Source organism: Opisthocomus hoazin, chromosome 7 (genome assembly GCF_030867145.1).
Source record: "Opisthocomus hoazin isolate bOpiHoa1 chromosome 7, bOpiHoa1.hap1, whole genome shotgun sequence".
Classification (NCBI taxonomy): domain Eukaryota; kingdom Metazoa; phylum Chordata; class Aves; order Opisthocomiformes; family Opisthocomidae; genus Opisthocomus; species Opisthocomus hoazin.
The window spans coordinates 33,573,953-33,588,205 of NC_134420.1; the positions used below are offsets into that span (position 1 = coordinate 33,573,953).

At 50.1% G+C, this 14,253-nt stretch overlaps 1 protein-coding gene across 9 annotated transcripts in view; it reads left to right on the top strand.

Moving 5' to 3' along the window:
- Positions 1–3,299: 3,299 nt before the first annotated feature.
- The window catches only part of DPF3 (double PHD fingers 3), a 191,656-nt gene continuing 180,702 nt past the window's right edge, over positions 3,300–14,253 (top strand). For 7 of the 9 annotated variants that reach the window (XR_012764521.1, XR_012764522.1, XR_012764523.1 and 4 more), the window contains exon 1: positions 3,324–3,374. Coding sequence is in view for 5 of the 9 variants with exons in the window: in XM_075426129.1 (XP_075282244.1) it covers positions 3,343–3,374 (32 nt within the window). In the remaining 4 variants the exon portion in view is untranslated. Of the gene's footprint in view, positions 3,375–14,253 lie in introns of all 9 variants that reach the window. The other 2 variants (XR_012764520.1, XM_075426127.1) reach the window with 1 other exon arrangement.

Here is a 14,253-nt window from a genome sequence, read left to right on the forward strand (position 1 = left end):
TGGGTCAGGAGGGCAGCAGTATGATATACAAGACATGACACTTCCCAATGCAGTGGAAGGAAACAACACCATTTCTCTTCTACTTGGGTAGAGACCAGCTACAGTTCTGTATCGGGGGCTGGAGGTGAGGCGGTGGATTCTGCCTTCTGAAGCCCTGCTCACTCTAACCCCACAGAGGCAGCACGCTTAGGCCTTGTGTCAACACTATAGATTTTACCCCAATAGTTTTATGGCAAAACTTGCCTTCCTTTTTAAAATTTAAATGTTGGCTGTCCAAACAGTTGGCAACCTCTCGTTAGAAATAAGCCTACCTAGGTTTTCTATGCCAAGTACTTCTAAAGTATTTGTATTTTCTTGCAGCCTCCTTGTTATGTTTCAGGTGGGTGTGAGTAAAGCTATCAGTAGCTAAGTAGGAATGTAAAAGTCCTGAAGCTGGAACTTGGTGCATATGTAACTGAGTGAGTTTCAGATGTGTTGGTCTTGTGTTGGAGTGTAAAATAGCAGAAGCGCTATTTATGGGTGACTTATGGTAGCCTAAATCCAGAAGAAAAACGAATCTAAAAATTTAGTTCATAAAGGATTGGTTGAGGATGGACTGGTGTGTATGTGAAAATGGAGGTAACTACAGCATGGCATAGAAGTTTTATTGACATAGGTTTGTGATGGTCCCCTTACTTGCAAATAGGCATTATATGAACAAGTTATGTAGTTTGTTACAAGTGAAATGTCACTCACTGCCTCGTGCCTTTTTTCCCAGCTAAAATGGTAATCTAACCATTGTGGAATTCTACATGAAACACACTATAGGAGAACTGTGTGGACACGTGAGCGAAGCCTGGTATCTTTGTTACCATGGCTGAGACTTCCCACCGTTCTGAGATGGCAGCTCTGTCCTTGGGCGTCCCGGAGGCTCCTCCGAGTGAGGCAGTGCTGTTGACTGATTCTCCAGGCCAGGAACGTGGGGTCTGGCTGGGAAAAGGGCTATCAGCAACCCAAGGTCATCTGTGGCTGTTCTCACTGTTAGTTGCTGTTGCTGGTAGCTGATAAAGGCCCAACGTCTGAATAACAGGAGCAGCAAGGGAAGCACATGTGCAGCTTCATCCTGATTTTGCAGTACGCTCCCTGCCAAGCTGTGCCAAGAGCTCTTTGCCTGCAGAACAGGAATGGGCCTATATATCCAACCCAACAGGACCAGAGGGACTCATTAAACTCCTAAAAATGACCTCAAACGTTTTTTTTTAATGCTCTGAAAATGTCACCAGTTTGCATTAGAATGTCTCAGAGCTTTCTAGAGCTCAGCTCAGTTTTGGTGTCTGCTCTCAGCAGCGCAGGTCTGCCTCTGGTTCTGCAGTGTGAGATGGTCCTAGGCTATTTTTTCTTTCATGTGGAGCAAAGTTGTTGTTATCCCACAAGTGAATATTGCCCATCCTAGGGTAAACGCTAAAGTTTGGTTGATGTTTGCCATTAGGTAACTATCATGGCAGTAAGAGAAGTCAAACCAGAAGTCCCCACAGTGCAAGATGTGACACAGGGTTCCCTGCTAGCTCGGGCTCGCCGGTTCAGGTGCATGCTGAGCCGTGCATTTCTTTGCAGCATGCACACCAACCGCGTGCTTGTGAAAACTCGGCAGTTTGTGGTTAGCTTTTCCTGTGAACAGCGAGAGAGTGGCGAACAGGAGGGTCTGAAGTCACATCCAGTGTCACCTGGACTACTACTGTATCAAATAATATAATGCAGTATGATAATGGAAACATTCTTAAAGATTGCTTCCCAGAACTGTTTTGGGATAGATCTCAGCATCTTGGCAGCTCTCCAGCTGACAAAAAGCTTATTTCTCCTAAGTGGTGCCTGTAACCAAATGGCTTAGATTGCTTTGATGGAGGAGACAATCATTCCCTCCAGGGTGGATGCTTGGCATGGTACCTAGGTTGGCCTAGCAGCTGGAGCGGGCAGTGTTTGGGGAAGAGGGACTCTAGACAGATCTTGGAAGGTTTAACTTATTGCAGACTTCTGAGGACTCCCTGATGAATGGGAAACTGCTGCACTGCTCTCTCATCCCCTTTTCTCTGTAGGTGATCATTTATCTCTCTTCCTTCTCTCCATCCCTCTGCTTTTCTCTTCTGACCCGGTATTAGAAAGTTTTATTTTGTCAAACAGTTGAGAGATTTTGGTTGTCTACACCTTTTAAATTTCAGCCCATTAGCTCAGAAAGTTTGCCATTTCTGCTTCTGTTAACACCTGGATATCTCACAAACATTGTTACTTCCATTCTTCTGTGAAGTTTGTGAGTGAAGTTGGCTCTGCAGTCTCTTCTCTCTTGCTGGTTTTACGGCAGTGCGTTTTAACTGTCTTTAGCTGAGTTTGTTCTGGTTATATAAATGCGAAGGGTGGAGAAGTGGGCTCGGTTTTGGTAGCGGTTGTGTTTTTGGGAGGCAGAGAAGGTGCCTGCAGGGAGGCAAGACCTCTGAGCGAGAGGACTGCGAGATGACAAAGCTTACGCCGGTATCAGCCAAGGGGAAAACCTGGCGGTCTGACTCTGATGCTGCCGACACCCGGTTTGCGCGGGTGCAAATTCGTGAACTTCAGTGGATTCGCTTTCGCTCGGGTCGCGCTCCGTCAGTCATTAGCGAGCTCCTTTAATGAGCTGCAGGTAAGCCCGGGCTTCCCGGAGTCCGCTGCCCGCCCGGCGGGACGCGGGCCGGGGCGCTCCCCGCGCCGAGAGCCGGAGCCGCTCTGCGGGAGGGCCGGCCCGGGGCGGGCGGTCGGTCGGGGCCGCGGGGCGGGATGGCTGACAGGGAGAGGGAAATTCCTTGGGGGGGGGCGGCGCGGCGCTGTCCGGAGCCGCTGCCAGCGCCGGCGGCTCCCGGAGACCTGGCGGGGGGAGCGGCTGCGGAGGAAGGGAAGCGGCCCGGGAAGGACGCTGCCGGGGAGCCGGGGGAGCGAGCGGGCCGGCTCCCCTGGGGTGGGGGGGGCACGCCGCCCGGCCAACGACCGGCAGCGGGGCGAAGGGGCGAGGAGCCAGCCCGGCTTTCCCTCTCCCGGCGCGTTGTCGCGGGAAAGTCCTCCCCCCCCCGCCCCGCCCGCGGCCCGTCGGTCCCCCCCGGCGCGGCGGCGGCCCCGCGGGCGGGCGCTACCCCTTTAAGACCTGCTCGCCGCCAGTTCCAGGGAGAGGGAGTGACCTCTGGGCTTTGACAGCTCCCCTAATAACTAGCAGAGCCGCGGCTCCGCCCGCGGCGCCCGATTGGTCGGCGGGCCGGTATGCCGCGCCGCGATTGGCTGGCCGCTTCCCCTCAGCGAACCTTTAGAACTCCGAGACACAATATTCTGTTACATTGTAGCAAAATGGCGACTGTCATTCACAACCCCCTGAAAGCGTAAGTAGGAATCAAAAATGTACATATTCCGCGTGGTTTAAATATGAAAAAAAGGCGCCTTTCCGGCGCCGGCTGCCAGCCTGAGCCGGGCGCCGGCAGCCTCCCGGCGGGTCCCTGCTCCCGCCCTCCTTTCTGCCCCGGCGGCTCGCTCGCTTTTTGTGCAACCCGTCCCCGCGGCTCGCGCCGAAATTAAGGAAGATAAATTGTCGGGCTCGCGCGCCGGTTAATTAGCGCCCGGGCGCCGGGGGGGGGGAGTGTGTGTGCGGCGGCGGGCTGCCCGCCGCTCCCGGAGCGCAGCGCGGGGCTGGCGGGGGTGCGCGCGCCTGACCCGGCCCCCTGCCCGCGCCGTCCCGGGGGGGCTCGTCCCGCCGCCGGCCCGGGGTCCGCCAGGGGAAGGACCGGCCCCGGTCAGCGGGAGCGGGGCTGGGGGCTCGGGGCTGCCTCCGCCGGTCTGTGCGGAGTTGGGGTGACTTCTCGAGGGGAGGGAAGCGGCCCCCTCGCTCCTCGGCTGAGCGGCGAGGGGGGGGTTGGGGGTGGCACGGGCGGCGGGGGCACCGCCGGCGCACCTCGGCCCTTCCGCGGGAGGGGGGCAGCGGGGGGTGGAGGGAGGGGGGGAGCTCGCCCGAAATGAATGGCTGGGGGCTGCCGGCGGCGGGCTCGGGGCAGGAAGTCCGGAGATCGGCTTGGCGTGTGACGGGCTTTCGCTTTTCGAGGTGGCAGAGAGAGCTGATCGCGTTTGCCCCTTGGGAGCGGGCGCCAGCGGCCGAGGGCTGCGGGGACGGGGTCTGCCCCGCCGCTGCCGGGCTGGGGGGGGGGGGGCGTGCAGGTGCTGCCGCGCTCTGGGAGCAAGGCCGGCCTGAGAGGGGGACGGCGGGAGCCGGGTGCCGTCTGCTGGATCGCGTCCTTTATCCGCGCTGTGATCCGCAGCGGGGTCGGGGAGCCCGGGGGCACCGGGGAGCGCGGGAAGCGGGGCTGCCTCCGCCGCTGAGAGCCGGCGGCAGAGCCGGGCCGAGAGCGGCGAGCGGAGAGCCCGGCCCCGCCGCCGCCTTTGCGCTTCCCGGCTGCGCTGAGCGGGTGCTCTCACGCGTTGGAGTTTTCAGGGATGAAACCAGCGCTGCGAGGTTTTTCCTTTTTTCTTGTCTCTTTTCTCTCTTTTTTTTTTTTTTCTTTTCTTTTTCCCCGACTCGAGTCTCGCCAGCTGGAGTTGGAAAAACACTTGCAGGTTTTTTTCCAGGGATTCCCGCCGCTGTCCCTCTGCGACCCGGAGGGAGAGGAAAGCCTCGAGCGGGGAGGGGGTGCTGGCATCTCCGCCGGCTCTCCTGCTCCGTCCTGGCGGCAAACCTTCCCCGCCGTGCACCCGTCCTCTCGGTAGCACCCGACAAAAACACGCGGGGAGAGCGGAGGGGGGGAGGTGTTCACCGAGGAAGCCCGGCTATCCTCACGGGGGGCGGCGGGCTCCGAAAACCGCGGGGGAGAGGCGGCGTCCCCCCGTTTGGCGGCAGGTTCGGTACTCGGGCGGGCGGGGTCAGCTTCCCCCTCCCCCCCCGGCCGCGCAGCCCGGGGGCCCCGCCGCGTCCCCTCCTCACCTGGCCTCGAGAGAGCCGCTCAAGCGTGTGCCGGGGGGCGGGGAGCCCCCGGGGACCCCCGCCGGGGGGGGACGGGACCTGGCCGCGGGGCTCCCGACGGCGGCGGGTCTGCGGGGTCCTGCCCCGGACGGGAGCGGGGGCCCGATCCCGCGGCCGCGCACGTCGGGGAGGGCAGGGTCAGGCCGCTTGTAATCAGCTCCCTTCCCCTCCCCTCGGCCCCGGGGGTGCGGGAGGAGGAGGAGGAAACAATAGACATCAGGCGCTGGGTTCGCTTCTCTCCGCACGCCTGTGGAAGTACTGATGCGATGTGGAGGAAACAGATTTGGTACTCGCTGTCTGACACCATCTGCATTTTTTACTGACAACTTGTTCATGAAAACATTTTATGATTTTCACTTATTCTTGAAAGTTGCTGATCGGGAAACAATACACATGTAAATAAATTATGCATGGGATAAATTAGGACAAAAGCGGTAGGACACATAATAGGGGAAGGGATGCAGCGCCCAGTATTTTATCCTCGTGTGCCCTCCCTGACAATGGAAGGGAGCTGAATGACATTTGCATTTCCTCTGCCCGCGTTTTGGTTGTGTCTCCAAGCCCCCACGTGCCCCTGCAGCAACTGGCCACGCAGATGGGGGACAATGTAGAGACTGAGAAATCCCAGCTCAGGTGTCGAGCAGCTCCCTGAGTGTGCCCGTGCACTTAAATGTGTGTCCGATACTCAGTTTATCTCCGGCACTTGAATGCATATGTGGCCCTGTTCGTGCCAGGCTGGCCTCTCGGGACGATGTATTCCAGCGTACCTGAGGTTCTGTGGGAACACGCTGCACAGAGCAGCTCAGTGCGTGGGGTCCCTTGGTAACGCCCGGCACCTCCTCACGCTCAGCTTGCCGCTTTCTCCGTCTAGCGCTCTCTTCGTTCGCACTTTCTGGTTCTCTTGTGGTGCTTTCATCCCTTCGCTCTTCTCCCCTCCGCTTCCTCTGGCAATCCAATCAACCTGACGTGACTGCCTGTTATTTCTGCTGTTTAATACTTGTGTTGTTTACCAACATGGTGCTGCAGGCAAACGTCTTGCAGATCTAAAAGTTTAACCGATCCGCAGGGGAAAGGCAGCAGGTGTCTGGATAAACACATTCTTCTTCAGCTGTAGAAAAGGTAGTATTCAGATAGCTTTGATGGGACAGCGGTGGATTTGAAGTGCTGAATTTGTTGGCTTCGTTTTTTTCCACTAGTCTGTGCACCTATCTCCATAATTTTTCTTTCCGTCTTCTTCTGCTTTGGATCTCTTAATACAGAGACATTTGAGCAGTGCGGTAAAAGAAACAAATGCAGTTAAAAAGTATTCTGAATTACTTCAAATGTCAGTCAGAAATCTCAATGGACTTTGTAAACATTAATTAATTAAACCTCTCAACACCGCTGTGAAGGAAGGATTATTGCCTTTGTTTTATGGATGGCTAAACTAGGACAAAGTGGTTCAGAAACTTTCTAATTCGAAGATGAATTCTAGAATGCAGCCGTTCAACTTCCAGTTTTAGCATCTAGTCCCATTTCCTCCATCTCTGCCTTATTAGCAATGTGCATATGGTACCATAATGCATTTAATGTCATTAAGACCTTGTAATTTACAAAGTCTTATCTAGAAGCAGAGCTGGTTTCCCGCTGCCCCTTCTCTGTCTTTACTCCCACAGCTGACTTTTATTTCAGGTTGTCAATTAAACATACTCACTGGAGCATATGTTAGGCTATTGCCTTTTCTGCATGTCAGATTCCCTTGCGCTGTGTAGCTCTCTGCCTGGATGCTCACCAGAGGAGCTGTTGCCTTCCAGCAGTTTGGCCTTGAAGCAGCAGCGCTGGTGCTCTCCCTTTCTTTTGCTCAAGACAGCCTCTGAGACAAAAGAGGCTAACTGGGGCTCAAATGCTAGGCTAGGTCGCTTGCATGCTGACTATGTTGTCGGATAACTTTGATGTGGTTGGGGACACTTATTCCCTGCCAGGTGTTTGGGGACCAGATCATCACAGACTTGTGTGCACAGAGCTACAGCTGACCTTATCAACCCTACCAGGCCTGTTCTGTCTCTGCGTTCCTGCTGCAAACGCACAGCAGTGGTCGGTTTTCCCATTGCTGTACCTTCTCAGATAAAATTGCCTTGACAGCCAGTGCTGACCTCTGGGCTGCCAAATGGCCATCCTTGTGATGATGAATTCTGTGGCACGAGACACCTGTGAAGAAATGGTCTGTGCTCGCATCCCTGTTTCATGTCTGCGACCGACCAGCATGAGTCTTAGGGTCTTGTATGGCAAGAGTGCTTCATTAGTGGTAACTCTGGCTTGAATTCAAGCTGGGGACTCTTAACTGGAAGGTCCCGTGCCCCATTACCCATCCCTGAAACAGCCCTACATCCTGATTAAGTGCTGATGAAGACTGATAATTTTTTTTTTTTAATGTTGTTGCGTAAGCATCTGGTTGCTGATTTTTAATATTAAAGTGAAAGTATAATATGCGGTGGTGCTTTTGCAGGTGGAAGCAATAAAATAGACGGACGTTTAGGTTGCCAGTTCAGTGTTTGCAAGTGATGTGGAGGTGATTTTAATGTGGCTTTGCAGAAGGGAATTTTCTTCTGCTTGACAGAACAGGGTTGTTGGGCACATTAAATCGTGTACCAAAATCTCTACAGCATTTCCAGTGTGGCTCTGATGTCGTTTGAAAACATAAATGAGCCCTACTGTGACACATTTCAAAGCAAAACTGTTGTCCACATGAAAACTGTATTTTCTGCATCTCAGCACCAGCTTTCAGAGAAAATGAATGTTGTTGTGTTTATGCAAGGAAACATAAGCGTAAAACCAAAGTCTTGGAGGGGCAGAGAAGCCAAGTAAGAAGACCTGAGGATACACTGGTTTGATTATGAGAGAGTCTGATAAATGAACTGTTACTAGTTGCAGTGTTATGTCTGGTTCCAGGCTTTGCTTGTGCATCATTAGTTGTTGCAGTGCTTTTTTGATGTTGTTTTGTTGGTGTTCCAGCCTTTCACGGTCTGTCCAGTTGTGTGGATGGATGGAGTATTTTGTATCACAAAATTGTCGTTGAAGGCAAAGTTTTAAAACATACTATTTGTGGTGTGTGAAGGCGATATTGAACTATCTGGGTTGTGCTACAGAGGCCCACAGGTATGGTTTTTTGGAGGGTGTAATAATTTCAAGGTAAGCACGCTGGGTGCACAATGCCTGTTAGACTGGATTCGCAGTGCCTGAGTGGGAATAGCTTACCCAGACCATGCAGAAGTCTGGTACACAAAACGAAATAGGACTCTGTCTTCAGTCTGAGTCGTGGTGAAGGTAATGCAGCTCATCTCTGTGTAGCCTAATGAAAATTGATTTCTTCCTCTGCTTTCCTAAAACTGTAAGTGTGGTATTTGGAGGTTGCTCTCAAGAGCAGACTTTGTACATCTTGTATGTCTGTCTTCTGCAATTTATGACAGTTGGCTGTACCTCTGCTGTCCTGAAATGAGGCATTCCAATGCCCCCCATTGGCTGCAAATAAACCATCTTTTAGGATTATCGTTTGCCAAGTCTGGTGTTTTCTCACTCTGGTTTGTCTTTCATGTCAGAGCTGAATTTCTTTCCTTGGTAGATCAATTTTACAATCTTGGTATTTATTCTGGGCTCATCACTGTGTTGTCTGTATGTGATGTTGCCTTGAGCAAGAACCATCCCTGTATTGTTTATCCCTGAGGACTTGTAGGAGGGGGATGAGTCTGTTTCAGGAGTTGATGTTTTTCTCCCTTGGACAGACCGACCTCTGATCTGAGGATCCCCTGGCTGGGGTGACATACTCCCACGCGCAGAGAAGCAGCACCAAGGCAACGTTGCTTAAGGCCTGTTCTGGGGGCTGCAGCAGGACTGTACTGCTCTCCTGGCTTTGCCTGGTGGTTCTGCCCAGGATGCAGAGAGGGAGGTGTGCTAGTCACTTCCTTAGTGCAGGTCCCAGTTTTAGCACTGGTTTGTTTCTTTTAAGGAAAGTTCTCATCAACACAATCTAAAAGAAAGTGTACTTGCAAAATCCCCCCACTTTTTTAATAAACAGATTTTTGTTTTTTTCGAGATGGAAGTGCTTCTTTCTTCTCTTTAAAAATTTCTCTGCAATTTGTGGAACAAAACCAAATACACTCGACTAATGCGTAAGCAGCATAAAGTGGTTTTCTTTATTTTTTTCTTATTTCAAAAGAAAGAACTGCCCAGTGTATTTTCACTGTCTACACTGTGTGACATGTAGCACAAATATGAGTGCTTGAATACTGAATGTTTAAAATTCTTATTTACCTTTAACAGCCGAAATTATTTGAAGTATGATTTTTTTTTTTTTAATTGTTATATATGGTTTATTTCCCAGCAGACCGTATTTTAACCACAGATTCCCAGCAGATGTCTCAGAGAAGAATAATGCAGTGTCTCAACGGCTGCTGGCAAATATCCTTCTCGCACCCCCATCCCCTCCAGTATGGGAACAGCAGGAGTTTGTCAGCATGCTTCTCAGTTTTCAGGTTACCTGCCTGAGCCGGGTGCGGTCAGAGAGTTGCAATTCCAGCTGCATGGAAGGTTTTACTGGCACCCCAGCACTGTCTGAGAGGTGCCTTCACAGGGAGTCAGCGGAGCAGCAAGAGCAGGGCAGGGACGGGTACTGACGAGTGTGCACGAGGTGGCTGTGATCAGCAGCGTGTGCTTGCCAAATCCTGAGTCATTAATTTTGTGTTCTGCTGAGCTGTAGCTGGGAGAGAGTCCCCTGCTCAGGTGTTGATGGGAATGCCGACTACACCAATGTTACTCCTCTGGTGAGAAAGGCTGGTAGTGATATTTAATATTGCAGTCGCTTGTGGCAGAACTGATGCAACATAACTGAGGATCATCTCTCCATTCATACCACATTGTGAGCTGACATCCGACAATACTGTCTTTGGTTTCTGATAATTTCTAGAAATTAATATAAAATGCCAACTATAACATGCATATGAAATCATAGTATGCAAAAGAAAGGAACTCTGCATAACTTTTAGTTTCTCCCCCTTGTTTCTTCTCAGACTCCCCCTTGTGATACAAAGATACAATGCCTTGGTTAAGACCTTGTGCTAAATTTTCTACAAACACATGGCTTCATGCTTCCTGCCTTTTAGGTCTCAAAAATCTAAATAGATTTGATGGTGCAAAGAAACTCACGTGCAGCACAGTGAAATAAGGCCATGCCCTGAGCTGGTTAATTCCAGCCTGCCCTACTGCATCAGCTGGCAGGGCTGATTTGATCTGATCAGATGCGGGCGTGCTACTCCTGCCAAAACACAAAGTACAGCGCTTATGCTGCTTTTATGCTTGGAGCTGGCTTCATGCTAGCCACAGGAAGATAGGATTATGCGTATTGGATCAAAGTTTCCTCTTGAAAAGGTTTTGGAAGAGTAAGTGAAGACCTGTTTCAGTGCTTTGTGTCACGTGGCTGTGAAATTTTTGGTCTGATTCTAGGAGCTTTGCAGTTTCTAGTGTTCCTGTGGATCCACAGCCTAATGTGATTAGTCACAGAGTTGGGAGAAAAATTAAAATGGCCGGAGTTATAGCCCAGATAGTTCACTATCCAGTGAACAGTGCTATAGGAAAACTTATAGTGGAGACACAAAGACAGTATTATTTCTTCAAGGGAAGACTAATGCCCACATTTCCATTTCCTTCAAGAACAGTTCTGAAGAAAGTCATCCATGGATTTGTGACTGTTCAAGTATTTTGGCCTCAATATCGTTTCCTGAGAGACTGTGTTTAGTCAATGATGGGGACAAATATATTCTATGTTTATGACTACCTTCAGACCTATGCAATCTGAACAAGGAATAATGGAAACACTGGTTCAGAAAGCTGTTTTACTGCTAAACTCCTTTGGTCTTGACCATGAATAAAAACTGCATCATGTTTGAGGCTGCTGTCCTACTAAGTGTTCCGACAAATCACTCGCCAGTGTTCAATATAGGAAATTATAACATGAACCCACTTGTATCTAAAAGCTTACCCTGACTGCTTTTACCTTTTTTTTTAAAAAAAAAAAATTACAAAAGGGTGTTTTGAAGACTGTAGGTTTTTGTGTTTTCTGTAGACTCTCTGTCCTTGAAGTCTTCAGTTCATTAGCATTTATCCATTGATGTGAAATATGGAATAAATCAGAAGCATGATTTTAATTCAGAAATTAGCATCTTTTATAGCTGGGGTAGTGCAGGTTAAGAGGCTTGCGAGATGTCATGGGTGAGGGTTGGTGATGGGAAGACTCTGCAGTGAGCTCTTTCTCCAGAGGTCTGGGGAAAGCCTCTCAATTGCACCGCTGAGATACTTCTTCTATTGCTTCATTGTATCTGACTGACCCTTTAATTTTTAGGAGGTCCTTCTCCAAAAAGCATGTGCCCCTCTGTTAATTTTGGTGACATTAGTCCTCGGTGATCAAATGGCACATGGATGAAAGTGATATTAATACCTCCCTAGGTAGAATGGGGCCCCAAAGACTTCTCACTTCTCTTTCTTCTCTTGTGCTAATACAAATGAATGGGAACTTGGTCAGGTTGGCTGGTGTTATGTTGATGGCAAATGGGCATTCCTGGGGTCGAAATCTAAGCAAAAAATATTGAAGGGGGAAATGTGTGGAAAACCTCACAGGAATTCTCAATTTCCTGTCACCTGATCCAATTTGTTTTTGTCGATAGTCTCAGCTGAATGTTTTATCTTCTCCTAGCTTTTCTCTCCCCCGCCTCCCAACCTCTTTCCCCCGTTGACCTCTACAAGCGCAGTCCTAGCTGTTGATTTATCAGGGCAGGCTAGCTCAGCACTGTGTGGAGATTGCTTTTAATTAACTCTCTTCATTTTTTCCAACCTTCAGGGAGCAGCAACCCTTTAATGATTTTAATATTTTATCTGGATTTATATCCACCTTATGTATTGTTTGTTGCTCGGTTTCCTCACATGTTCTTCCTGAGTCATTTCCCAAAATGAAATGCTTGTTTCAGGCCCCTCATACAGGATGAGGAGGAGAGTTTCCAGTGGCTTCTGGACTGGAAGGATGGACTCTCTATGATCTACCCTGATGTTTTGGAGGAGGATGGGGACTATGAGGTGATGCATTTTGGTGCTGTCTTGGAGCAAGGTTCGCTTCAGTGTTCTGCCTCTGTGCACAGGGAGAGGCAGCTTTGTTTCGTGGTTGCAGCATGGCACATCAGAGCCTACTGAATTAAATCTGACCCCTGACTTGTTGTATGGCCTGGATAAGTCATGAGCTTTTTTTCACAGTCAGGTATGACTCTCATGCTAGTCAGGCTGAGTAGAGGAGGTACTAATGTAATTACCTGTTGCTAAAATGTAGTTAACTTCCTAAGCATGAATACAGGTCTAAAGGAGAGTCTCTCTTTACCTGCGAAAGACTGCCTTTGCCTGCTGTGAGTAGCTCTGCCAAGTGAGATTTCATATATCACAGAATCACAGAATGGTAGGGGTTGGAAGGGACCTCTGTGGGTCATCTAGTCTTGAGTTGGAAGGGACCTGTAAAGGTCATCCAGTCCAACTCCCCTGGAGTGAGCAGGGACATCTTCAACTAGATCAGGCTTCTCAGAGCCCCCTCCAGCCTGACCTTGAATGTTTCCAGGGATGGGGCATCTACCACCTCTCTGGGCTTTTTCAGACTGAGCGGAAAGCAGCTATACATAATATATAATACATAATATATAATTCCCACCTGGAATTTTCTTTTTACGTGTCCTACAATGAGGATTTCAGGAGGTTCCAGCATGAAAGAATTAGGAAAAATATGTGTTATTTGTTATGTAAAGTATGTGGCACTTTCATGCCAGAGCAGGAAAATACGTTATAATCAGGCTTAAAGTAAGCATCACTGTCCCTTTCATGGGACTGTTTTCTCTGCTCTTCTGATGGGAGGAATGGCATACACTTACTGACTTGGTGATGGTCACACAGAATCAGCCAGAATGGTAGGGGTTGGAAGGGACCTCTGGGGATCATCTAGTCCAACCCCCATGCCAAAGCAGGTTCACCAAGAGCAGGCTCCACGGGACCATGTCCAGGCAGGTTTTGAATATCTCCAGAGAAGGAGACTCCACAACCCCTCTGGGCAATCTGTTCCAGTGCTCCGTCACCCTCAGAGTGAAGAAGTTCTTCCTCATGTTCAGGCGGAACTTCCTATGCTTCAGTTTGTGCCCATTGCCCCTTGTCCTGTCGCTGGGCACCACTGAGAAGAGTCTGGCCCCGTCCTCCTGACCCCCACCCTTCAGATATTTATAAGCACTTATAAGATCCCCTCTCAGCCTTCTCTTCTTCAGGCTGAACAAGCCCAGCTCCCTCAGCCTTTCCTTGTAGGAGAGATCCTCCAGTCCCCCATCTTCATAGCCCTCCATTGGACTCTCTCCAGTAGCTCCTCATCTTTCTTGAACTGGGGAGCCCAGAAATGGACACAGTACTCCAGATGGAGACTCACTAGGGCAGAGCAGAGGGGGAGGAGAACCTCCCTCCACCTGCTGGCCACACTTCTTCTAATGCACCCCAGAATGCCATTGGCCTTCTTGGCAGCCAGGGCACACCGCTGGCTCATAGTCAACTTGTCATCCACCAGGACACCCAGGTCCCTCTCCACAGAACTGCTCTCCAGCAGGTCCACCCCAAGCCTGTACTGGTGCATGGGGTTATTCCTCCTCAGGTGCAGGACCCTGCACTTGCCCTTGTTGAACTTCATCAGGTTCCTCTGCACCCAACTCTCTAGCCACCGTCAACCATTGACGGAATTGGAGGTTTAGAAGCCACATTGCTTTGCTTTTGGTGTTGAATGTTAGATGGTATATGAGTGTTGTGTTGAAAGTGAATGGGAATCCTTCCTTGGTAGCACTTCTATGGCTGAGCTGAAATTAGGGGCACGGAGGAATAGTGGGAAAGTGAGTTAAGACTGTCTGCCTGGTTCTGATGGAAGAAGTTCACTGATAAATATCGCTAAACCATCCTTAATGGCAGTGGTTTATGCCTAGAGCTGATAAAGCCACTGTTGGGGTGCAAATATTTTACCACAGAAATGAACCAAGTGGCAAGTAGTTTTGCATTTCAAAATATACATGCTGCACACCAGACAGTCTGTTCAGTACAATTCATGCATTGAATTAAAAGTCATTGGTGTGAGAACAGTTTGACTCAATTTATTTTACAAGGCTACTTGTAAGTATGTGTCAGTGTATTTAAAGCCCCCTTGTTAAAATGGCAGAAGAAATGAAGAA